The sequence below is a fragment of the Geotrypetes seraphini genome, chromosome 7 (assembly GCF_902459505.1).
Source record: "Geotrypetes seraphini chromosome 7, aGeoSer1.1, whole genome shotgun sequence".
Lineage (NCBI taxonomy): Eukaryota > Metazoa > Chordata > Amphibia > Gymnophiona > Dermophiidae > Geotrypetes > Geotrypetes seraphini.
The window spans coordinates 24509978-24534370 of NC_047090.1; the positions used below are offsets into that span (position 1 = coordinate 24509978).

The 24393-nt window shown below is 43.9% G+C and overlaps 1 protein-coding gene across 10 annotated transcripts in view; it reads left to right on the forward strand.

Annotated features, from left to right (window-relative positions):
* C7H12orf75 (chromosome 7 C12orf75 homolog) overlaps window positions 1-24393 on the forward strand; it is a 71242-nt gene that overhangs the window by 30843 nt on the left and 16006 nt on the right. For all 10 annotated transcript variants that reach the window (XR_004540026.1, XR_004540027.1, XR_004540025.1 and 7 more), the window contains one exon: window positions 19176-19211. Coding sequence is in view for 3 of the 10 variants with exons in the window: in XM_033950866.1 (XP_033806757.1) it covers window positions 19176-19211 (36 nt within the window). In the remaining 7 variants the exon portion in view is untranslated. The remainder of the gene's footprint in view (window positions 1-19175; window positions 19212-24393) is intronic.

Genomic DNA, 24393 nt, shown 5'->3' on the forward strand with positions numbered 1-24393 from the left:
CCAATACCTCTTAATTTTTTTTCTATTAGAACATAAGGATTGCCATCCTGGGACAGACCGAAGGTCCATCAAGCCCAGAATCCTGTTTCCAACCATGGCCAATCCAGATCCCAAGTACCTAGCTAGATCCCAAGTAGTAAAACAGATTTTGTGCTGCTTATCCTAGGAATAAACAATGGATTTTCCCCAAGCCATCTCAATAATGGCCTTGTATGAAATTATCCAAGCCTTTTTAAAACCTTGCTAAGCTAACTGATTTCACCACATTCTCCGGCAATGAATTTTAGAGTTTAATTACACGTGTGAACAAATATTTTCTCCAGTTTGTTTTAAATCTACTACTGAGTAGCTTCATTACATGCTTCCCTAGTATTTTTAGAAAGAGTGAACATATGTTTCACATCAATCTTTTCCACTCCACTCAGTGTTTTATAGATCTCTATCATATCACCCCTGAACCATCTCTTCTCCAAGCTGAAGAACCCTAGCCGCTTTAGCCTTTCCTCATAGGGAAGTCATCCCAAACCTTCTCTGTATCTTTTCTAATTCCGCTATATCTTTTATGAGATACGGCGACCAGAACTGCACGCTGTATTCAAGTTGCGGCTGTACCATAGAATGATACAAGGGCATTATAACATTTTCATCTTTGTTTTCCATTCCTCTCCTGATCATTCCTAACATTCTACACTTCCCCCTGCCTATTCGCGGTTTCAACGTTCACGATTCATGGATTCATGATTTTTTTTTTTCCCCAGCCCCTCCCCCCTGAGAATCGCTCATTGGCAGCCTGCATCGAAAAATAACAGCCCGAGAATTGGATCGGGGCAAGGAGGGAGGCGATTGGAGGAGGATGGGGGCGATCGGGGGAGGAGGACCTCTTAGTTTCACCATTGTTACAATTACCTATACAAAGCTTAAAGAACTTTAAATAAATAACTCTCAAATTTAATTTTTGTTGTTTTTGCAATTTTATAATTTCAGTTATAATGTGCCACGAAAAGCATTTGCTCCATTGAGTGTGCCAGAGCCGAAATAGTTTGAGCGATACCATTCTAGATAGTCACCTGAGGAGTAGTACCATTAACTCCCCTCCCCCTTTTACAAAAGCATAGCGCGATTTTTAGCGCCGGCCGTGATGGTAACGGCTCCTACGCTCATAGGAATTCTGGCGCTAAAAACCGTGCTATGTTTTTGTAAAAAGGGCAGGGGGGGCTTAATGTCCCCTTTCTACACCAAGAACATCCCTCTTTAATGAATGGCAGATTCACTTAGAAGCGTCAACACAGAGAAAAAAAAAAAAAGGGAAGACCTGTGTTCCACAATACCACTTGTGAATCCAAAGCAACAAAAGTGGAACAGTAGTCTCTGGATATAGCTGGAATTGTAAGATTCAAAAGTTTATCAAGGATAAAATAACCAAACATAAAATCATATAAAAACATTAGCAAATCATGCGTTCAGAAATAAAATATATGCCAAAACAAGATCACAATACACTAATTGCTCCCAAGGATGGTGATTTAAATTGGACCGAACACGGGCCATGTTTCAGCAGAACTTTGCCTTCGTTAGGGGTCCTGAAGGATGGTAGAATGCTGAGAGCGAGCCATTAGGTCTGAATTATAAGAACATAAGAATTGCCGCTGCTGGGTCAGACCAGTGGTCCATCGTGCCCGGCAGTCCGCTCTCACGGCTGCCCTTAGGTCAACGACCAGTGCCCTAAGTCTAGCCTTACCTGCGTACGTTCTAGTTCAGCAGGAACTTATCTAACCTTTTCTTGAATCCCTGGAGGGTGTTTTCCCCTATAACAGCCTCCGGAAGATCGTTCCAGTTTTCCACCACTCTCTGGGTGAAGAAGAACTTCCTTATGTTTGTACAGAATCTATCCCCTTTTAACTTTAGAGAGTGCCCTCTCGTTCTCTCTACCTTGGAAAGGGCGAACAACTTGACTTTATCTACTAAGTCTATTCCCTTCATTAACTTGAATGTTTCGATCATGTCCCCTCTCTGTCTCCTCTTTTCAAGGGAGAAGAGGCCCAGTTTCTCTAATCTCTCACTGTACGGCAACTCCTCCAGCCCCTTAACCATTTTAGTCGCTCTTCTAAGGACCCTTTCGAGTAGTACTGTGTCCTTCATCATGTACGGCGACCAGTGCTGGATGCAGTATTCCAGGTGAGGGCATGATAACCTTCTCCGATCTGCTTGTGATCCCCTTCTTAATCATTCCTAGCATTCTGTTCGCCCTTTTTGCCGCTGCCGCACCGCAGGCGATTTCATGTAAACTGAAAGTGCACCTACTGGTATGATACAGTCTTCTCCTTGGCAGCATAATAGATTTCTGCTGCCCTTGGCTGATATTTTTATACTTTTAAACTGCTGTTTTGGAAAAACAGCAGATGGGTTCTTCAGTGTGGAACAATGATGAGTAAACAACGTGGCTATTCTCTTTGATATACAGTGAAAATAATGGTGGTGGATTTTTTTTTCACAATCTGGTATTATGCACACATTAACTATGCCTCACCTCGTGCTGAGCAGAGAAAGATATTTTTGTGTGTTTGTATGGAAGAAAGTTGTGCAAGATCTTACTATAGATAGCATTTTTGGTGGTAAGAGTAAAGATCTTCAAAATATAAGTTGACTAAACTTATTCTTTTGCTGGAAAGATATGCAGTTATTATGAGCTGCATTTAGGATTAATAAAAACATGCTGTAAGTTGTGTAGTTGGCCATAATAGGATCAGATATGAAGGGTTGTAGTTACTAAGTTATGGTAAAATATCACATTTTACTAAAGCAAAATTAACCACACAAGTCACTTACTCGCAGTACCTCGGTATTGCAGGTGAGTAACTTGCACAGTAAATTTAATTTTTTATTGCTGCAGCTGGGAATAGTGTGTTCCTTGGTGACTGTCTAGAGGTAGTGCCATGAGCCTACCACTAGGGGGGGTCCATTTTAAAATTGGGAGCCAACAGGGCAAGAGCAACCGGGGATCAGCCATCTACTAGCCACAAAATAAACTTCTTGTAGATGCTGGGGGTGGGAGCTTTTGAAAAAGGGGGCTAGGGGAGTGGAGGATTTTGCTTACTGACACTTATGTGGAATTTAGGAGACATCTAAAAACATATCTGTTTTCAAAGTATTTAGGCAGCTAATTTGTAAAAATTTTACTATGTACTATTTTGATCATTTTAGTGTATCTAATTACTGGCTTTTAACTTTTTTTGTTCTATTCAACTTCTTTTATTGTTTTTTTTTTACTATTGTAAACCGCATAGAACCTTACGGCCTTGCAGTATACAAACTTTTTTTTAAAAAAATTCTTTATTCATTTTATAACTTACAACAAATGTATAGTAAATATCAAACAATTATAGTACAACATCACTTGAAAATCTACAATATCATACAACAAGAAGATTTAACCCCCAACCCCCTCCCAAATTCATATACAACTAAATTATACCACATGAAAATAATATCTTATGTCATTCATATATATATTATTAGTGGAAAACCAAGAATCCCCCCATCCCAAATCCATATGTGTATTAAAATTGGGAAAAGTGTAAATTATTCATTATAATAATTTAATAATGGTCCCCACACATTCTTAAATTTATTATAATAACATTTTTGAACTGCCAACGCTCTTTCCATTTTATACATGTGACAAACTGAATTCCATTAGAAACAATAATTCAGCCTTTTACAATCCTTCCAATTATTATTATTATGGGGCTCATAGGTAGGGTTACCAGATGTCCAAAGAAACCCAGACATATCCACTTTTTAGAGGACTGGCCGGGTGCCCGGAAGGATTTCCAAATCCCAGCAGTTTGTCTAGGGCCCTGAGTTCGGGACTGCATCTGGAAGGTCTGCATGTGTGGACATCAACGTGATGTCACACGCAAGTGCGTGACATCATCATCCTGTTTGCACATGTGCGGAGATCCTCCAGATGATGCCTCGAGATCGGGGAAGGAAACATGAGGTTCATGTGGGAACGGGGCTAGGGTGGAGGGGGGCTGGGTTGGAATGGGGCAGGGTCAGGTGTCCTGTTTTTTAAAAGAGGAAATCTGGTAACCCTACTGATAGGGGTTGGGGCTAGTGATTTGTTCCTTCAACTAAGCCTTTTAGGAAGCTCTCTGGGATCATCAGAATATAGAAACATAGAAACGTGATAATAATAATAATAGTTTATATACCACAATACCATTAAGTTCTATGCGGTTTACAATAGATTAAGCGAGGTACAAATTGATTGAATTTAAGAGGGGGGAAAGAGGAGAGTTAATAGGACCGGAAATGCGTTGTTGAGGAGAAAGAGATTAACAGGACAGAAGAATCACTATGGAGGAGAAAGAAGATGAGTGGGTCAGTTGTCTAGATACTTTAGGAACAGTTGAGTTTTTAGACATGTGATGGCAGATAAAGGCCAAATGGCCCATCCAGCCTGCCTTTACTTTTGAATGAGCCCTCTCTATACCCATCTTAATATTAAACTGTACCATGTAGTGATCACTGGATGCCAGAGGATCACCCACTGTAACGTCAGAAACACTTTCCCTGTTTGAAAGCACTATTTATTTATTTATTTATTTAGAAGACCGTCCTCTCAAAAGGAGCCCAGAACGGGTTACAAGAATACATTCATAGTATGGGTAGGACAAACTTTAGTGAGAAATACAGACTTTACAGTATAGACAGAAGGGGATTTAGATTACAGCAATTATAGTGTAGACATAACATTCAGACTTAAAAATACAGACTTAGGACCTCTTCTATCAAACTGCGCTATGAGCGTCGGGAGCAGCGCAGGCCATTCAATGTGGCTCTCTGCGCTAAAAGCTGCTAGCGCAGTTTGAAAGAATAATAATAATAAACTTTATTTTTATATACCACCCAACCATAAGTTCTGGACGGTTTAGATAAAAAAAACAAACTGAACAAATTCAGTGATACATACAATAATAAAAACCATTGCAGTGGATTAAAAATCTAAAACAGTGAAGATTTAACAGAACATACAAGAATTCAAATGACATTTCTTCAAATAATTTAGTTTTTAATAACTTCCTAAAAGAGTAATAAGAATCAACTGAAGGAATAAGGGAGCTCAACCAGACATTCATTTTTTCCTGCTTGAAAAGCAAATGTTCGTTCATGAAATCTCTTGTTTCGGACAGATTTCAAGGATGGATACATAAACATATTGTTAGTTCGGGTAATCCTGTTAGGGTTTTGTGCTTTAAACAGAGAAGAAAGATATCCAGGAGCTAAACCAAATAATGCCTTAAAGCAGATGCATCCAAATTTAAATAAAATTCTCACCTCAAAAGGCAACCAGTGTAATTTTAAGTAAAAAGGACATGGTCAAACTTTCTAAGGCCAAACACGGACATAGAGTAGATTAAGTTGAATATGACCCCATCACGCTTGGGCTCCATTACCAACTGCTGGAACAGTTCTTGTAGAGAATCCAGGTTCTCCCTACTTCTAGAAGAGGGATACCCCAATCAACATCCGGCATGTTAAAATCACCTATTAGTAAAACTTCTCCTTTTTTAGATATATTCTGAATGTCTACTATTAAATCTCTGTCCACTTCTTCTGTGATCGACTAGTAGATCGCAAAGGCAATGTGAGTCGATTGCATTGCCTTTGCGATTTTGTTCTTCCTGCCTCCCCGAGCCAGGCCGGGCACGTACAAGCGCCGGACCTACAAGCCTTCACCTCCGACATCAATTCTGACGTCGGAGAGGAAGTTCCAAGACAGCCAAGGTGAAGGCTTGTGGGCCCGGCACTTGTACACACCAGGCCTGGCTCGGGGAAGCAGGGAGAAATCGGGGTGGTGACTTGGGGGGGGGGCAGGGAGGGAGAAAGAATCGGAGAAATGGAGAAATTGGCGCGATGGCTTGGGGGGGGGGAAGCAGGAGGAGAGAGAAAGAAAGACAGGCAGACAGGGGGAGATAGAAAGAAAGACAGAAATAAAGAGGGGGCAGGGGGAGAGGGAAAGAAAGAGAGACAGAAAGAAAAAGGAAGGGGGCAGAAAAGAAAGAAAGGCAGAAAGAAAGAAATATTGGATTTACAGAAGAAGGAAGTGCAACCAGAGACTCATGAAATCACCAGACAAAAAGGTAATAGAAATGATTTTATTTTCAATTTACTGATCAAAATGTGTCAGTTTTGAGAATTTATATCTGCATTATGGCCCCCTTTTACTAAACCGCGATAGTGGTTTTTAGCGCAGGAAGCCTATGACCGTCGGGAGCCGCGAAGGGGCATTCAGCGCAGCTCCCTGTGCTAAAAACCGCTATCATGGTTTAGTAAAAGGGGAGGGGGTATATTTGTCTATTTTTGTATAGTTGTTACTGAGGTGACATTGCATATTTTAAAGTCATCTACCTTGACCTCTTTGAAAAAAAACCCAGAATATAAATGATAATTAACATTTTCTCTGCATAAAGTGTGCTTTGTGTTTTTTTTAAATGTTATCGTTGGTAGATCATTTTGACTTGGTCATTTTAAAAGTAGCTCGCAAGCCAAAAAAGTGTGGTCTATGACATAAAAGCCACCTTTGATGCTGAAGGAAACTTCTTTCAGTGGCTGGCCACTAGCCAAAGTACAAATTGCTTCTGTTCACTTTTGTCAAAGTATTTTTATATTTTTCAATGAGGCTTATCCCTCGTTCTGCTGCATTAACAGTTAGGGCCTTAACGCGCAGAATAGCGCGCGCTAAATTGCCGTGCGTGCTAGCCGCTACCGCCTCCTTTTGAGCAGGCGGTAGATTTTCGGCCAGCGCGCGCTAATCCAGTGCGTGCGCTAAAACCGCTAGCGCACCTTTGTAAAAAGAGTCCTTCGTTTGGATGCCCGATTCCAAAGTTCCTTGAAAACTGGATTGTCAGTCCACTCTGTGGGATGTTTTGCTTTTGTTGATCCTCTGTCAATCAAGAGATCCCCCCCCAAAAAACCACGACTGCGTTCTCTGTGTTACAAAACTTTCAAAAGCCAAGGTTCTGTTTCATCTGTGTGCATGAGACGTTGTGGAATGTCTAACAATGGTGGACGCTGTGCATTTTACACCGTTCGTAGCTTTGTTTGTGGTGCGATTCTGTCTTCAAAAACGGCAAGTGCTCAAGACAGAAACCATAGGTGTCTGGAAAGGTCTGTGAGTGCCTTGTTTGCAACTGCCTTATTCATGCAGCTTCCTCAATTGCCAAAAGCAAGTCTATGCGTTGTGTCGGTATCCTGGCTCAATTCCATACCGCCATCGCTGACTCACATGCCAACTTAGAGCTTTCTGGAAAAGGTTATCCTTCATCGTAGTGATGAAAAGTGACCAGTCGAAGAACATCCAGTCCGCGTGGCGGTCTAGCCGTTGACAGCTGACAGACTGATTTCCCAAAGAGCCAGTTTTTGGGTGAAGGTTGCAAACTAGACGACGCAATACAAACTAATTATGCGCAATCACCTACATACACAACACACAAGCAAACATACATGCTGGCCGGGTGCCCGGAAGGATTTCCAAATCCCGGCAGTTGCCTAGGTTTTGGAGGGCCCTGAGCTCGGGACTGCATCTGGAGAGCTTCTGCGCATGTGCGGAGATCCTCCAGATGATGCCTTGAGATCAGGAAAGGAAACGTGAGGTTCATGGGGGGGGGGGGGGCTGGGGTGGAGCAGGGGCTGGGTTAGAATGGGTTGGATTGCGCATGAACGAAGGTCAGAGTAGGGTAGTTATAGGAACCAGAGGAACCAACTTTTCAAAATGATTGGGGGTGCTCAAAAGTCCCCATCCCAGGCCCTGCCCACACAATATAACCTTATTAACAATTCATAATGATTAACCACAAAATTAAACTAAGCTATACTGTATGCTTCTCAACATTCATTCCTACCAGAACACCTGGCCTTGGTCACACAAGCAGAACATAGATAACCCCTATGCAAATACAGGACCACAAACTTAAAGTACTAATATTGACCCATAAGTATGACAAGATCTGACAAGGCAGATTTTTTTTTTTTTTCCATACTACCGTGGACCTAATCTCCTCTGCCTAACCCTCTAACTGTGCCTAACCTTCTCTGCCCCCCCCACCCCTTTTTAGGAAGCTGCGGCAGCAAGCTGCATTATATAAGAATAAAGTTATTATTATTATTATTATTTTGCTCTCAGAGTGCAGGGACAGGAGATATCCCTACATGAATTCTGCCCTCCCCCACCTGAGCAGACCTCCCTCTAAAAACAGTAAAAAAAAAAAAAAATAAAAAAAACCACAGAGAGTTTATATAATGGCAGCTTTCTGTGGCTGCCTGTGATGATGAAACAGGGACAGCTGCATTCAGTTAAAACAGCTATTTTTGCTTGATGCCATCACTGGACACACAATAGTTGTCTCGATTAAGAGAGTTCGTACTGAAATAACCAGGACGCTTACATTTTTTTCCCAAACATGGGAAAAAATGCATCCTATTGAGAGAGTGAGAGAATATTGTAAAACATTTGTCTCTTGGAAGGTTAGGATCTCATAAAGGAGTTGGCAGAAGCTTCTACTGCTGTTCGTCAGTGCTTTTCAGGCGGGGCCTGTTTTGGATGAAGAGGAGGAAGGAACCACAATTGTTGATACTAGAATACTGTTAGTTCAAAATAAGAGAGTCAGTACTGCATGCTTCTAATATACAAGTGATAAATAGAAAAAGTGGGAAGGAGATGTAGCTGGAAAGTTTCTATGTGGGAATGTTTGTTAACATTTGATATATCTCCTTTCTGGAATGCAAACCAAGTGGTATACAACGAAAATTAATCAAGAGAGAGAGAAAAGCTCCAAAAAACGAAAGGCCAACAGAATTATGGTTTTGGCTTTGGCACTGAAAGCAGCCCAGAATCTGGGTTTGGTCATTCTCCAGTTTCTGCTGGAAATGCCAGTGCTTTTTTTTGACTGAAATCAAACCCTCTCTTTATGACCCCTCTCAGCCTGTCCCATTCCATCATGCCAGAGAGTGGGTCCCACCAGGCTGAGCCAGCCATCCCAAATACCTGTATAACCTTCTGTCCTTCCACCATCCAAAGGTCCTCTACCTTTAAATGTCATGTGTCAGCCTAGCATTGCTAGCAATCAGCATTTTCGGTTAGCCTAACCAATGTCAGCAAAGGCCTATGGGAGATCATATCATTCATGTCTGACCTTAGGGAATGTCATTGCAGACAGCCTTAATTAAATCAATGCTTTAAAGGTAACAAACGAACTTGCAACTAAGAGGTGCAAAGAGGTGTTAAGAAGATGTGTTAATGTCTGATGCTTAGGATGGACAGCTTAGGACGTACAATAGGTTCAGGTGCACAGATAACTAAGATTAATCAGAAACTATTGTCAGAGGCATACTGGAAAGTACATTTGACTCCAGTCTATTCTTCTCCAGTCTAGCACACCTCACTCACCTTCCAATCCAAACTTATCTCAGTTTAATTAGAAAATCCACAAGGCGTTCATTCACACATACACATGTGTAATTTACACATACCCACATACACTAATGCACACACACAGCAAATGTACATACCCACATTCATACATACACAAGCATGCACATATATATATACATACACACAAATACACATAAGAACCTAAGAATAGCCTTACTGGGTCAGACCAATGGTCCATCGAGCCCAGTAGCCCATTCTCACGGTGGCCAATCCAGGCCAAAACCCAAGGTGTAGCAACATTCCATGCTACCGATCCAGAGCAAGCAGTGGCTACCCCCATGTCTTCCTCAATAACAGATTATGGACTTTTCCTCCAGGAACTTGTCCAAACCTTTCTTAAAACCAGCTACGTGTACGTACACATGCACACAAGCTACGTGTACATACACATGTACATATGTGTACATACACATATACACATACATATGCACACATACATGCATGCTCACATGCATGTATAATACAAACACACATACATACTCATATGCATTATTGCGTACATTCATGCATTCACACATTCACGTGTACATAAACACCTGCCTCCATGGTCTGAATATCAGCCTCTCTGTTATAAAATTATCATCTTAATGCCTCAAATTGTATTTTATAATACATAGTTTGACAATCTGTAAACAAGATGTCAGTTTCTTCTTTAAAATGTTTGTGGGGTTGCTTATTTAGGACTATGGTGGGTGCAAAGCTTAAGCCAGCCGTGGAGCATTTGTCAAATCGTTTTAATTTTAAAGGGTATCTCGGCAAACAGAAGCGTGTGTTTCTTGAGATAACATTGGAATGACCAGCCTTTTACTTTCTGTGAAGTCGACACTTTTCTGAAGGTTATTCACTGATGTGGCAAAAACCTGACTCAGTCACCATTAAGCTATATGATAGCATCACAAAGCATGAACAGTTAGTCAGACTAAAATAGCAACATTAGAACTTTTTTAATGAAATAATCTTTCTTAAAAAAAAAAAAAAGTACCATTTACAGTATAATCTCATTATAACGGACTCGCTTATAACGGAACCTCATCTATAGTGGACAAGGTCTGCTGGTCTCAACCTTGCGCTTTTATAAACATGCAGAAAATCATCGCATATAACGGACTCGCATATATAATGAACAACCAATTTGGTCCCCAGAGCCGCTTTTAGATGTAGTTTTGTTTGGCTATAACGGACATGCAGGCTCCGCCTACAAGGCGCGTGGTGTGCCGGTTATATAGTATCAAAATGCAGCCCAGAAGAAAATGACAGATTATTTTTCTTTCCAGGACAGTACGACATAATGCTTTAGAACATCTTTCAGTGTTCTGGTTTTGCAATCATTTCGTGCCATACCAATGTTTTGCTGAGTTTTGTTCTTGATGTTGCTGATATGCTTGTGCAGTGACTGTTGTTCATTGATTGTACGTTGTTTCAAGTTGACCTAAATAAAGTTTTTAAAAAATGCAACTCTGGATATAACAGACTGTTTTTCCAGGTCCCTTGAAGTCCGTTATAACGAGATTATACTGTATATGTATGCCACAGAGAGACTACTGTTTTGTAGAGGAGCATTCGTGTCATAACTATTATTTCTCAGTTAGGTCCTCTTAATTCCCTCTCTGTGATCCACCAGTCTTTCTGCTCTCTTCTCCTTTAATGTAGCTCGCTGACTTTTCTGAGCCATTTTTATGTAAACCGCCTTGAACCGAAAGGCACTCGCGGTATATAAATATTTATGTTATGTTATATCAGTGTTTTAATGTGTGATTATTACAAGTGTTTGATAAGTATTATGTTGACATTGTATTATATCTCTCTTAGGTGAATTTCAGTGCTGTTAAGCAGTGGCGTACCAAGGGGGGGGGGGGGGGGCGGTCCGCCTCGGATGCACGCTCCAAGGGGCTGCACAGACGGCTGGGTCCTGAACCTTCCGCACTGCTCTAAACGGCACCTCAGCGCGGCTGTCGTACTTATTCCAGAGCAGAGTGGGCAGCCGCGCTGAAGTGCAGGAAGGTCCCGCAATGACTGCGTCTACCGCCTCTGCTCTGGAAGAGGTAAGTAACGTCAGAGGGGGGTGGACCGGCATCCGCAGTCATCGTGGGACCTTGCCGCAACTCCCTGTGTCTGCCAGCCCACCCCCCTCCGATGTCACTCACCTCTTCCAGAGCAGAGGCAGCAGAAGTAGTCATCGTGGGACCTTGCTGATTTGGATGGAAAGTGAAAGGAGCATAGCAGGGTAGTGGAAGGAGTAAAAGGGGTCAGGGTAGTATGGAAGGGTGGTGAAGGGAGAAAAAGGGGGTCAGGGTGGTATGGAAGCATGATGGAAACATAGAAACATAGAGTATGACAGCAGAAAAGGGCCGTTGGCCCAACAAGTCTGCCCACTCGAATAACCCTCCCTCAACACAACCCTCCCTCTAAGAATTTCCTAGAGCGAACCCACTCCAAGAACCTTTCCTCAACAAGAACCCTCTTTTTAAGCATTTCCCCGGAGCGAACCTACATGTTTATCCCATTGTCTCTTGAAGTCGAGTGCGTTACTGGCCTCAACTACCTGAAGTGGAAGACCATTCCATCGATCAACCACTCTTTCAATGAAGAAGTATTTCCTGATGTCACCCTTGAGTTTGAGCGGATGCCCTCTGGTTGCTGTGGGCCCCGTAAGGAAGAAGATATCTTCCTCGTCCTCAATACGGCCTGAAAGATATTTGAATGTCTCTATCATGTCACCCCGTTCTCTGCGTTCTTCGAGAGAATATAACTGCAGCCTTCTTAGACATTCTTCATATGGGAGATCCTTAAGTCCTGAGACCATCTTAGTGGCTATACGCTGAACCGACTCCATTCTCTTCACATCCTTTTGATAATGTAGCTTCCAAAACTGAACACAGTACTCCAGATGAGGTCTCACCATCGACCTGTACAATGGCATTATAACTTCAGGCTTACGGCTGATAAAACTTCTCCGGATGCAACCTAGCATTTGTCTAGCCTTGGCTGAAGCTTTCTCCACCTGATTGGCAGTTTTCATATCTTCACTAATGATTACACCCAGGTCTCGTTCTTCGATGGTTCTTGTTAAGTTTTCACCATTCAGGGTGTATGTTCTGCAGGGGATATTGCTACCAAGGTGCATCACCTTACACTTTTTGGCATTAAAACTCAGTTGCCAAGTATTAGACCATTGTTCTAGTAAAAGTAGGTCCTGCCTCATAGTGTCTAGCATGGTTGTGCTGCCCACAATGTTGCATAGTTTAGCGTCATCCACAAATAACGCAATTTTACCTCGAAGTCCCAGGGAGAGAAAGGGAGTCAGGATGGTATGGAAGGGTGTAGAGGGTGAGAAAGGGGGTCAGGGTGGTATGGAAGCAAGGTAAAGGGTGAGAAAGGAGGTCAGGGTGGTATGGAAGCATGGTGAAGGGAAAGAAAGGGGCAGATGCTGATGGAATTGGTGTGCAGGGAAAGAAGGATACTGCATGGAATTGGGTTGGAGGGAAAGAAAGGGGCAGATACTGATGGAAGAAGGGGGGAAGGGAGAGGAGAGAGTGAAATACCAGACCATGGGAGTGTGGGAAAAGGAAGGAGAGGAGAGAGATGCCAGACCATTGGAGGAGGGAAGGAAAGAAGATGGATGCTAGACCAATGGGGGTGAAGGGAGAGATGGAAGGGGAGGCATAAAGTTTCTGGAAGGGGAATAGAAGGAGAGAAGATGCCATATAGAAGGGGCAGAGAGAGGGTAGACAGTGGATGAAAGGAAGAGAGTGACGAGAAGATGAGGAAAGCAGAAACCAGAGAAGACAAGGTAGAAAAAAAAATCCTATTTATTTATTTTTGCTTTAGGGGAGATGCATCGCTGTTTCTGTGGTGTTGTATGCAGAGTCCAGCTTCTTGGTGCTTCAGTTTAACCTTTGTCTACGTATTTATATTCTATCACCCCATTTACAAAACTGTAGGGTGTTTTTTAGTGTCGACATCTGAGCTGTTACCACCGTGGCTAAAAACCGCACTACAGTTTTGTAAAAGAGGGAGGGGTTAGTTTGTGATTACTTACTAGGCGAAGGTGTTTTCTGTGTTCTGTGTTCGAAAAGACATGGTTTTCTGTTAGGATTGACTGTGTAGGATTGATCTGTACTAGTCTGGCTTGTTTAGTTTTACAATGGGTTTATTGATGTACTGCTCATTACAGTATGTAAGATGCTGCCTTTTCCTAGGTACACTCTTGTGTGACTAAAAATCATGTTTTTCATACAGATGGGGGGGGGGGTCAAAAAATGATGGGCTCTGGGTGCCACATATGCTAGGTACGCCACTGCTATTAAGTATACTTTTGAAACTGTTTCATGGTAGTCCTATATTAAGGGGTCCTTTTACTAAGGTGCGTTAACCAATTTAGCGCGCAAAATGCTAATGTGTATATACAATATTTAGTCATATTTAATGCACGCTAAATTGGCTAGCGCGCCTTAGTACAAGAGGGGATAAGTTTCAATTTGTTGATTTTGAGTTTACCTCATTCATTGTATTTATGTTTGTATGTGGGGTTTTTTACTATTGTTATGCTGTTAACAAAATTGTAAGTTTTATGTTGAATTGTACTATGAGAATTGGATTTTTAATCCTTTGTCAATTAAGGTGTAACAAAAGAGTCAACCTGGCAAGAAGTCTTCAGTTCAGTTTCAAGTTTGATTTTCCACTCTCCTCAATTGTCTGGGGCAGGTGGGTGAGAATCTTCCTCTATAATATTACCAAAATCCGACCCTTCCTCTCTGAGCACGCTACCAAAACACTTATCCACGCCCTCATCACCTCGCACTTAGACTACTGCAACTCGCTACTCTCAGGCCTTCCGCTTAGCCATCTCGCTCCCCTCCAATCCATCCAGAATTCGGCTGCACGCCTCATATTCCGGGAGAACCGCTTTGCTAGTGTTACCCCTCTCCTAAAGTCACTTCATTGGCTTCCCATCCATTTACGAATACAATTCAAATTCCTCTTACGGACCTACAAATGCACTCATTCAGTTGCCCCTCACTATCTCTCTTCACTTATCTCCCCCTATGATCCCCCCTCCCCCCATGAGCGCCGCTCAGCTGGTAAGTCCCTCCAATCTGTGACACCTCTTCAACTGCCAACTCCAGACTCCGTCCCTTCTGCCTTGCTGTGCCTTATGCTTGGAACAAGCTGCCTGAATCCCTATGGCGGGCTCTGTCTCTGGTAAGCCCAGATAAACGCCCACCTCTTTGAGAGTGCTTTTGACTCCTAACTCCTCTCATCTTGGGTTCTGCATTCCCAACCCTATATGTCTTGTCTGTCTGTCTAAGTTAGATTGTAAGCTCTTCTGAGCAGGGACCGTCTAAATGTCAAAATATACAGCGCCAATTCGCCTTTCAGAGCTATATTAGTGATTAGTAGTAGTTAAGAAATCTAGATATATTCCTAGGGCCCTAAGTCAAGAGGCGGTATTGGACCTGCTCGGTCTTCTCCCTGAGAATGGCAGACTTCCAATAAATGTAGGATACTTGGAGCCAGAGTAGGGTTGGCAAACAGTTGTTCTAATTATGAGAGGCCAGTGACTAGCAGAAACTTCAACCTGACTACATAAGTTTCCATTAAAGTAGCAAGTAATAGTCTGCCTTACTAGCAGTCCACGAGCACCACCACCTCCCTCTCTTTTCATGGCTGCAATTCCTCCTCAGGCCTCCTGAATCCTCATCTTCCCTAATTGTGTGCTCACCTGCCTGCCTGTCCAGCCTCTCCCTCCCTTCTTGCACAGACTTCCATTACCTCCTCAGCTCATCTTTGACCCGAGTTCGGAAGCAGGTTGGGCTGAGTGCACAAAGAAAACGGGGGTCTGTGAGCATACACTCATTCCATTTGTACATTCACTCCATCCATACACTCGCATCCTGCTTCTGTTTCCTTCAAGCCACTTCAAGAGTGGGAGTGTGTGGCGCAGTAGTTAAAAGCTACAGCCTGGGGTTGTGGGTTCAATCCCCCGCTGCTCCTTGTGACCCTGGGCAAGTCACTTAATCCCCTCATTGCCCCCAGGTACACTAGAGTTTGAGCCTGCTGGGTTAGATAGGGAAATATGATAAAGTACTTGAATGTAAAACCGCTTAGGATATACGTGGTATATAAATAATTAAATAAATAAATACTATACATAGAAACGTAGAAACTGACGGCAGAAAAGGGCCACGGCCCATCCAGTCTGCCCACACTAATGACCCACCCCTACCTTCCTCTATGAAGAGATCCCACGTGCCAATCCCATTTTGTCTTAAAGTCTGGCACGCTGCTGGCCCCAATTACCTGTAGTGGAAGATTATTCCAGCGATCAACCACCCTTTTGGTGAAGAAGTACTTTCTGGTGTCGCCATGAAATTTCCCACCCCTGAGTTTCAGTGGATGCCCTCTCGTTGCCGCGGGACCTTTGAGAAAGAAGATATCTTCTTCCACCTCGATACGGCCTGTGACATATTTGAACGTCTCGATCATGCTACCCCTCTCTCTGCGTTCCTCGAGTGAGTATAGCTGCAATTTATCCAGCCGTTCCTCATACAGTAGATCCCTGAGACCCGAGACCATCCGAGTGGCCATTCGTTGAACCGACTCAACTCTCAGCACATCTTTGTGGTAATGTGGCCACCAGAATTGTACACAGTATTCCAGATGGGGGTCTCACCATGGATCTGTACAATGGCATTATGACCTCTGGCTTACGGCTGACGAAACTTCTTCGGATACAACCGATGATTTGTCTAGCCTTGGACGAAGCTTTCTCCACTTGGTTGGTCCTGTGATTCTGAGAAGGGTACACTGTTCCATTGCGTTGCCCTGTCATCTTATTAGGAGAAAATTTGGCAGCAGGTCCAAAATATCTTTATTATTGCGATTCCTTTAACTTATGGAATTGTAATTTGTAGATTTATCGATTGTCCTTGCATGCAACAGAGGGATCATTCAGAATTGTTTAGTATCTTGCTTACAATTAAAACACTACTTTATTGACAGTGTAAATATAGCAAACATAGCTTTACCACATTATGAAAGAGCTTTTGCTGACAAGGATTCCTCTCTGTGTAAGTTCAATGCCGTGTGGTCTCTGATTGCTGTTTATGTGGATCAGCAACTTGTTATCTGTAGGTTTTTGTTATATGATGGGCCACTGAAAAGTTCTCAGCCCAGCCGAGAATGATATGGAGCCATGTTACTATGAAACTTACAAGTTATTCTACACTTTTTTGACACTTTTTTGTTTCAATGATCTATATATATATATAAAATCGGAGGTATGTGTGTATGTATGTGTGTGTGTATGTGCCGCGATCACGCAAAAACGACTTGCCCGATTTGAACGAAACTTGGTATGCAGATCCCTCACTACCTGGGGTGATATGTTCTGGGGGTCTCGCGGCCCACCTGAACACGTGGGCGGAGCTACAAACAGAAAATCAGATTTCACCCATTCATGTCAATGGAAAAAATGTAAAAAGCTGCCAACGCAAAAACGGCTTGCCCGATTTGAACGAAACTTGGTATGCAGATCCCTCACTACCTGGGGTGATATGTTCTGGGGGTCTCGCGGCCCACCTGCACACGTGGGCGGAGCTACAAACAGAAAATCAGATTTCACCCATTCATGTCAATGGAAAAAATGTAAAAAGCTGCCATTCTCACTGTAATTCAAAACCGGCTTGACCGATTTGAACGAAACTTGGTATGCAGATCCCTCACTATCTGGGGTGATATGTTCTGGGGGTCTCGCAGCCCACCTGCACACGTGGGCGGAGCTACAAACAGAAAATCAGATTTCACCCATTCATGTCAATGGAAAAAATGTAAAAAGCTGCCAACGCACAAACGGCTTTCCCGATTTGAACGAAACTTGGTATGCAGATCCCTCACTACCTGGGATGATATGTTCTGGGGGTCTCGCGGCCCACCTGCACATGTGGGCGGAGCTACAAACAGAAAATCAGATTTCACCCATTCATGTCAATGGAAAAAATGTAAAAAGCTGCCAACGCATAAACGGCTTGCCCGATTTGAACGAAACTTGGTATGCAGATCCCTCACTACCTGGGGTGATATGTTCTGGGGGGTCTCTCGGCCCACAACTCTATGTTGCTTGCTCAAGGGTGGGTTCACCCAAGAATTTATATGTTCTTGCTCCTGGAGGTGAAACTAAAAATGTTGTTTATAATCAAGTTTTGCGTTAGTTGTATTGTATTCATTTTGTCAAATATTTCATATTATAATTTGAATATATGTGTGTGTGTGTATGTATGTATGTTCCAGCATAACTCTTCAATGCATGGATAGATTTCAACCAAACTTGACATACACATTACTTACTATCTGAGGACAAACACTGTGGGGGTGGGAAGGGGGGATATGTAAAAATGATTGAAAATAACAGATTTTAGTATCTACCCCATAGTATTTTCGGGCTCACAGATGAATACTCAGCATAACTCTGAAACGCATGGAGAGATTTCAACCAAACTTGGTACACATATGACTTACTATCTGGGGAAAAATATTGTGCAGGTGGGACGGGGTAAAATACTGTGAGGGTGGGAAGGGGGTGATATGTTAAAATTATCAAAATCGACAGATATTAATGCCCAACCCATAGTTTTTGGCCTCGCAGAGATGAATACCGACACTCCCGATGCCGTTTAAGTCTAAGTTCAGCCCCATAGAGAGGGACATTCCTTTGGGACTTGTGGAGGGTAGGGGGTTGGGACATGGGGGTGGGGCATATGGGACATGTTGGGGGGGTAACGTGGGGGGGATAGGGGGTGGGACATGTAGGGGGTTGGACATTTTGGGATAAATAAATATCCGGGCAACGCCGGGTAATCAGCTAGTATGAAATAAAATAAAAAGTGTCAAGAGAAGTGTGGAATAACTTGTAAGTTTCATGGCTCTATATCGTTCTCTCCTTGATTGGGCTGAGAACTTTTCAGCGGCCCCGCCTACTGTGATGTCATAATGCCTCATTCCACCAATGCCTAAGAGCCAACCTCATCGGTGATGTCACAATGGCTTGGTTTCCCTATACTTGGGCCCGTTTACTAGATGCATTTGCCTCATTGAAACGAAAAGTGTCAAGAGAAGTGTGGAATAACGTGTAAGTTTCATGGCTCCACATTGTTCTCTTCTTGGTTGAGCCAAAAACTTTTCAGCGGACCCTCTTTATTTGTTTTCATGAACATTTAATAAAGTTTGTTGAAACTGAAAGGAAGAATGAATGGACATTCTTGGGGGCACTTAAAAATGAATAAGGGCCAATGCAGCGTTAGTCTGATCCTGTGGTCAGAGGATGCCGCAGAGGCGGCATTCACATCTCCTGGTGGGCTGAGGGGGGGGAGGGGCAGGTGTTGTGGTTATTACTCAAGGGTGACAGCGAGCACTTAGAAGCATCATGATGACAGGGTCCTGAATGGAGTCTTGCTGCATAGCTCAGAAAGACCTTTGATTACAATCACTAGACTAGGTTTGTTAGAGGGGTGGGGGATGTAAGATAGGTGGAAATTGCAAAAAAAGGCTTATAGTGCCAGGATCCTAAGTGGGCTGGAGGCCCAAATGAAGCATTTTTTTTTGAAGGGGAGGTGGGGGGGAACTTCCTGATCAGAAAAAAAAAGAAGTGATTATAATCTGTGATTTTTTTTCTGTATGATAGGGCTGAAGAATCCACAGCTGAAGATGACAGAAGAAGGTATTTTTTCTATATTATAAGTGTTTTAGTTTGGACATGTAAAAATATGCCTGCTAATGATTAAGCTTTCAAAATGATTATTTCCCATTCTGGTTTTACTCATCCATTGACTGCTCTGGTGCCAAGAAGTGCTCTCAAAGTGTGAGAATTAAACCTGATATCAATCTCCTTATTAAAACATATTTTTTCCATTATTTAAGACTGTATAATATAAATGCTGATTTCACTTTAATTGATATCAAAAAGGATAAACTTACCAGGTTTTTGGATTGATGCATTTTCTGGTTATTAACTTCTATCGATTTCTTGCATAACTTTTGGTTACATGATTATTGAATTTAATCTACATTACAATGTTGATAGTCAACATTTTTAGTAAGGCCATGTTTAGAACTGCAAATTGTCAGCCGGAATGAGAAAAATCAGTTTTGAGGCCTATATTGAGTAGATTTGCTTTGGATAACTTTGGGCTAGATTCACTAAGCAAACCAATCGTGTACCAATCGGTTTGTGACCCCTTTGCGACCTGATTTCCCTCCGACCCGATTCACTAACCTCTGTCCTGATCATCCTCCAATCCGCGCATGCAAATGAGGGGGGACGGCATTCAAATGCAGGCAGGCAGCGATTCACTAAACAAAATGAGGGACACCGACTGGGCTGACCGATCCAAAAATAAGCGACTGCTGAGGACCAGTCGCTCAGGTCCTTTCCAACTGCCCTGCTTTCTGCCCTGCTGTTCTGCTCTCTGCCCCGATCTCCTGCTCACTTTCCAGCTCTGTCTGCCCGATCACCGCCCTGCTTCTGCCCCGATCTCCTGCTCTCAGCCCCCGACTTTCCAGCTCTGTTTGCCCCGATCGCTGCCCTGCTTTTCTGCTCTCTGTCCCGATCTCCTGCTCACTTTCCAGCTCTGTCTGCCACGATTGCCGCCCTGCTTCTGCCCCGATCTCCTGCTCTCTCCCCTCCGACTTTCCAGCAATCTACCCCGATCGTCTTCCTCGTAGTGCGAGCACATGGTTTTAACCCACTGGTTTAAAGCAGGTTAAAACCACAGGCTCGTGAAAAAGTAAAAAAAAGTTTAAAAAAGTAAAATTTAGTTCTGCCGGGCACGAAGGGACAGCGCATGCGCAGACTAGTGCTGCCTGATTCACAATTCGAATCGATTCACCGATTCACTTCAGGTGAATCGATTCGAATCGATTTACCACACCAAAAAATCGGCCTCCTGATTCGTTGACTGACCCTCCCCCCTCGCCCCTAAAGCAGGAGTGGCAGCGCTGCCTCTTGCTGGCCTGCTGCTCCTGCTTTAGAGGGCGAGTGGAGAGGGTCAGTCGGGAAGTGGCTTCCCCGCTAGTGTTCGGCTTCCCAGCATCAATTTGCCTAAATTCAGCAGCCTGCATAAGATTGCTGGCTCTAGTGATCTTTGCAAGCTGCCATACATCGTCCGAATTGTCTTCTCTCTGCCGCGGTCCCACCCCTTCTCTGACATCAGAGAAGGAATGGGACCATGCAGAGAGAAGACAACTCGGACGACATATAGCAGCTTGCAAAGATCGCTAGAGCCAGCGATCTTATTATGTAGGTTGCTGAATTTAGGTAAATTGAACACGCAGACCTTCCGGGGGGAGGGAGGTGTAGTCCTTTTGTGGGGGGGAGGGTGCAGTCTTCCAGAGAGTACAGGCCTTCAGAAGGGACAGGTAAGCCTTCAGAGAGGGTGCAGGTCTTCAGGGGAGATACATGCAGGCCTTCAGGGGAGGTGCAGGCCTTCAGGGGGACAGGCTGGCCTTCAGGGATGGCCGCTCCCCAGAATCCCCGATCAGCCCTCCCCGCTGACCTGCGACCCCCCGTCCGACCCCCCACCCATACCCCCCTTTCCCGTACCTTTAATGTTGGCCGGACAGACGGGTGCCAAGCCCGCCCGTCCGGCAGGCTAGCCGGCTCCAGAATGGGGCTGGATTGGCCCAGCCGTCTGAAACCCCGCCCACAGGTGGGGCCTAAGGCGCCTGGGCCAATCAGAATAGGCACGGAAGCCTTAGGCCCCTCCTATGGGTGGGGCCTTAGGCACATGGGCCCAACCTGATGTTGTCGGGGGGGGGGGGTTCGCGGTTCGACGGGACAAGAGGGCTTGGGCTCCCCGTTGCCCCGATGTTGTCGGGGGGGGGGGGGGTTCGCGGTTCGACAGGGCAGGAGGGCTTGGGCACCCTCCTGCCTGGATCGTTGGGGGGGGAGGATTCTTTAACCGGTGTTGTTTTTGACAGACACCGGTTACAGAATCCAGCTTTTAGGTGAAGGACTGGCTCCTCCTTCGCCTAACAGCCCTTGTGTTGGACGTTTGGGGCTTAGGCGTTTTTTTTGGTTCATTATGGGCAAAAAGTGTAGACGTTGTGGGGGTGTACTTGTAGATATAGTGGTGATCTGGGCGTTTAGTAGAGGTAGGCCATAATCAAAACAAAACTCCTTTTGGACGTTTGTTTTGATTATGGACATTTTCCCTGCTTCTGCTTTGAACGTTTAAGGACTTAGGCCAAAAGGGGACTTAGACGTTTTTTTTGATTATGCCCCTCTAAGGATCTTAACATTTGCATCTTCTCTTCCTATAGGCTAAGGCTCTTTACACCTGCATTGTGATGTCAAAGAACTTTATGGTTATAGAAACAGCTGGTAATTAATTTATATGAGGTATAGAAACATTGTAACATGATGGTAGATAAAGGCCAAATGGCCCATCCAGTTTGCCCATCCGCAGTAACCATTATCTCTTTCTCTGTCTAAGAGATTCCACGTGCCTGTCCCAGGCTTTCTTGAATTCAGACACAGTCTCCATTTCCACCTCTTCTGGGAGACTGTTCCACGCATCTACCACCCTTTTCGTAAAAAAGTATTTCCTCAGATTCCTCCTGAGCCTATCACCTCTTAGCTTCATCCTATGCCCTCTCATTCCAGAGCTTTCTTTCAAATGAAAGAGACTCGACTCATGCGCATTTACATCACGTACAGTAGGTATTTAAACATCTCTATGAGAGAGGAGAGATGCCAGCGCCCTCACCAAGATCCCTACTTACTAAGCCACTGCTCTGTCTACTGGTACAGCCTTACTGTTATGCGCCGTGGCCCAAATTCTATAAACGGTGCTGCTAGTTTGAAAGCAATTAAAATCACATTTAAAAAAAAAAAAGACGGTGCCACCACAAACAGCGCTGGAATATTGACAAGGGATGCGCCCACCGGCCTAAGTATAAAATTCATATGGTTAACACGGGAAGTGCCCTTAGGTGTTTGTAGGCACCTCTGTGGTCATGATTCTTGTCACAGATAGGAACTGGAAATGTAGGCCTTGAAAACCATGGCCTACATTTCCTGTGACATAGCTTTGATTCTGTAAACGGCACCACTGTATGATTGACGTGCGATCCGTGTCGCTTATGTGGGCGGCTGTTCATTGTGGCACCTTTTATAGAATTCATGTGACTAACATGACAATTTGATAGAACAGCACCTAGCACACGCGTGCAAAATCGCTAATTAAGGGTGTGGAATTGGTGCTTAACTTTAGACGCTATTTATGGAATTTTCTTTATGCCTTTTATGACCCTAATCGGCTGCAGTGTTTCTTGATGACAAGACATGTTTCTGAGGTGATAGTTGTGCCTGATATTTCATCTACTTCACATTTATAGCATCATGACAAGTGGAGGCAGGCTTTCCGCACTGCTAATTCCCCCCCATCCTCCTTTTACGAAGCCGCATTAAGGTTTTTATCACCAGATCACCAGCTGCAGCGGTATTAGCTCTAACGCTCATAGGAATAAAAAAGCCTAATGCGGCTTGGTAAAAAAGGGGTTTGTCTTTCTGATTTCTTTTGTTTGTTTTTTTGCTGAGAGGTACTCCTGTTCCTCTAGGTCGAGTTTCCCTCTCTTTAATTCCTTTTTTTTTCTCTTTGGTTGAGGTTAGCAGAGATTATATTTCTTTTCTCTTTTAGCTACATTTCTTGGCTCTTGGATGAGTGTATTGAAGATTTTTATTTCATGCAAAATTTAAAAAACACAAAATGTAATAAATCCTGAGGTATTCCATATTAAAAGCATAAATTAGATTAGATTGATTGATAGATTAGTTAGATTGTGAGCCTGCCGGGACAGATAGGGAAAAAATGCTTGAATAAATTTGTGTGAACTATTCTGAACTCCCCTGGGAGAACAGTATAGAAAATTGAATAAATAAATAAATAAATATGATGTGGAGTCATGAAACTTACAAGTTATTCCACGCTTCTCATTTCAGTGAGGCAAATGAATCTAGTAAATGGGCACAAGTATAGGGAAACCAAGCCATTGTGACATCATCGATGGGCTGGCTCTTAGGTATTGGTGGAATGAGGCATTATGACATCACATGGGAAGGACTGCTGAAAAGTTCTCAGCCCAACCAAGCAGGTAATGGGGAGAGTGTGGTGCAGTGGTTAAAGCTACAGCCTCAGCACCATGAGGTTGTGGGCTCAAACTAGAGAATGACACGGTAACCTGCCGAAACGGGGAAAGAAAAATAGCAGTCGCTGCGGGGACGGGGACAAGGCCATTCACCGCCCCATGTAGCGGTGAATGGTCTTGTCTCCGCAGTGAGGCATCAAGGATCGCGCGGTCCCCGCAGCCCCTGCCCGCCCGATCGATCGTAGCGTTTAGCCAGCTCCCTCCCTTCACCTCACCTTAGTTTGCAGGCTTTCTTTTTCGGCGACCTGCACGCTTTCAAAGAGCCGCACACACGCGGCTGCTCAGTGTTCAATCTTCTGCTCTGACGCAACCGGAAACAGGAAGTTGCAGCAGAACAGAAGATTGAACACTGAGCAGCCGTGCGTGCGCAGCTCTTTGAAAGCGTGCAGGTCGCCGAAAAAGAAAGCCTGCAAACTAAGGTGAGGTGAAGGGAGGGAGCTGGCTAAACGCTACAATCGATCGATCGGGCGGGCGGGTGGGGGCTGCGTGGACCGCGCGATCGCGCGTGTTCCCGACTCACACTGGAAGGAGGGAGTGAAAGGGAAAAGGATTCTGGGCCAAGGGAATGAAGAGGGAAAGAAAAACCCACAGCAGGAAAGAAAGGGGAGGACAGGCAGGTGAGCCAGATGCTGGAAGCAGGGGGGGGGGGAAGAAAGAGGGAAAGAAGCTAGATGGGGTTGAAAAGAAGAGACACA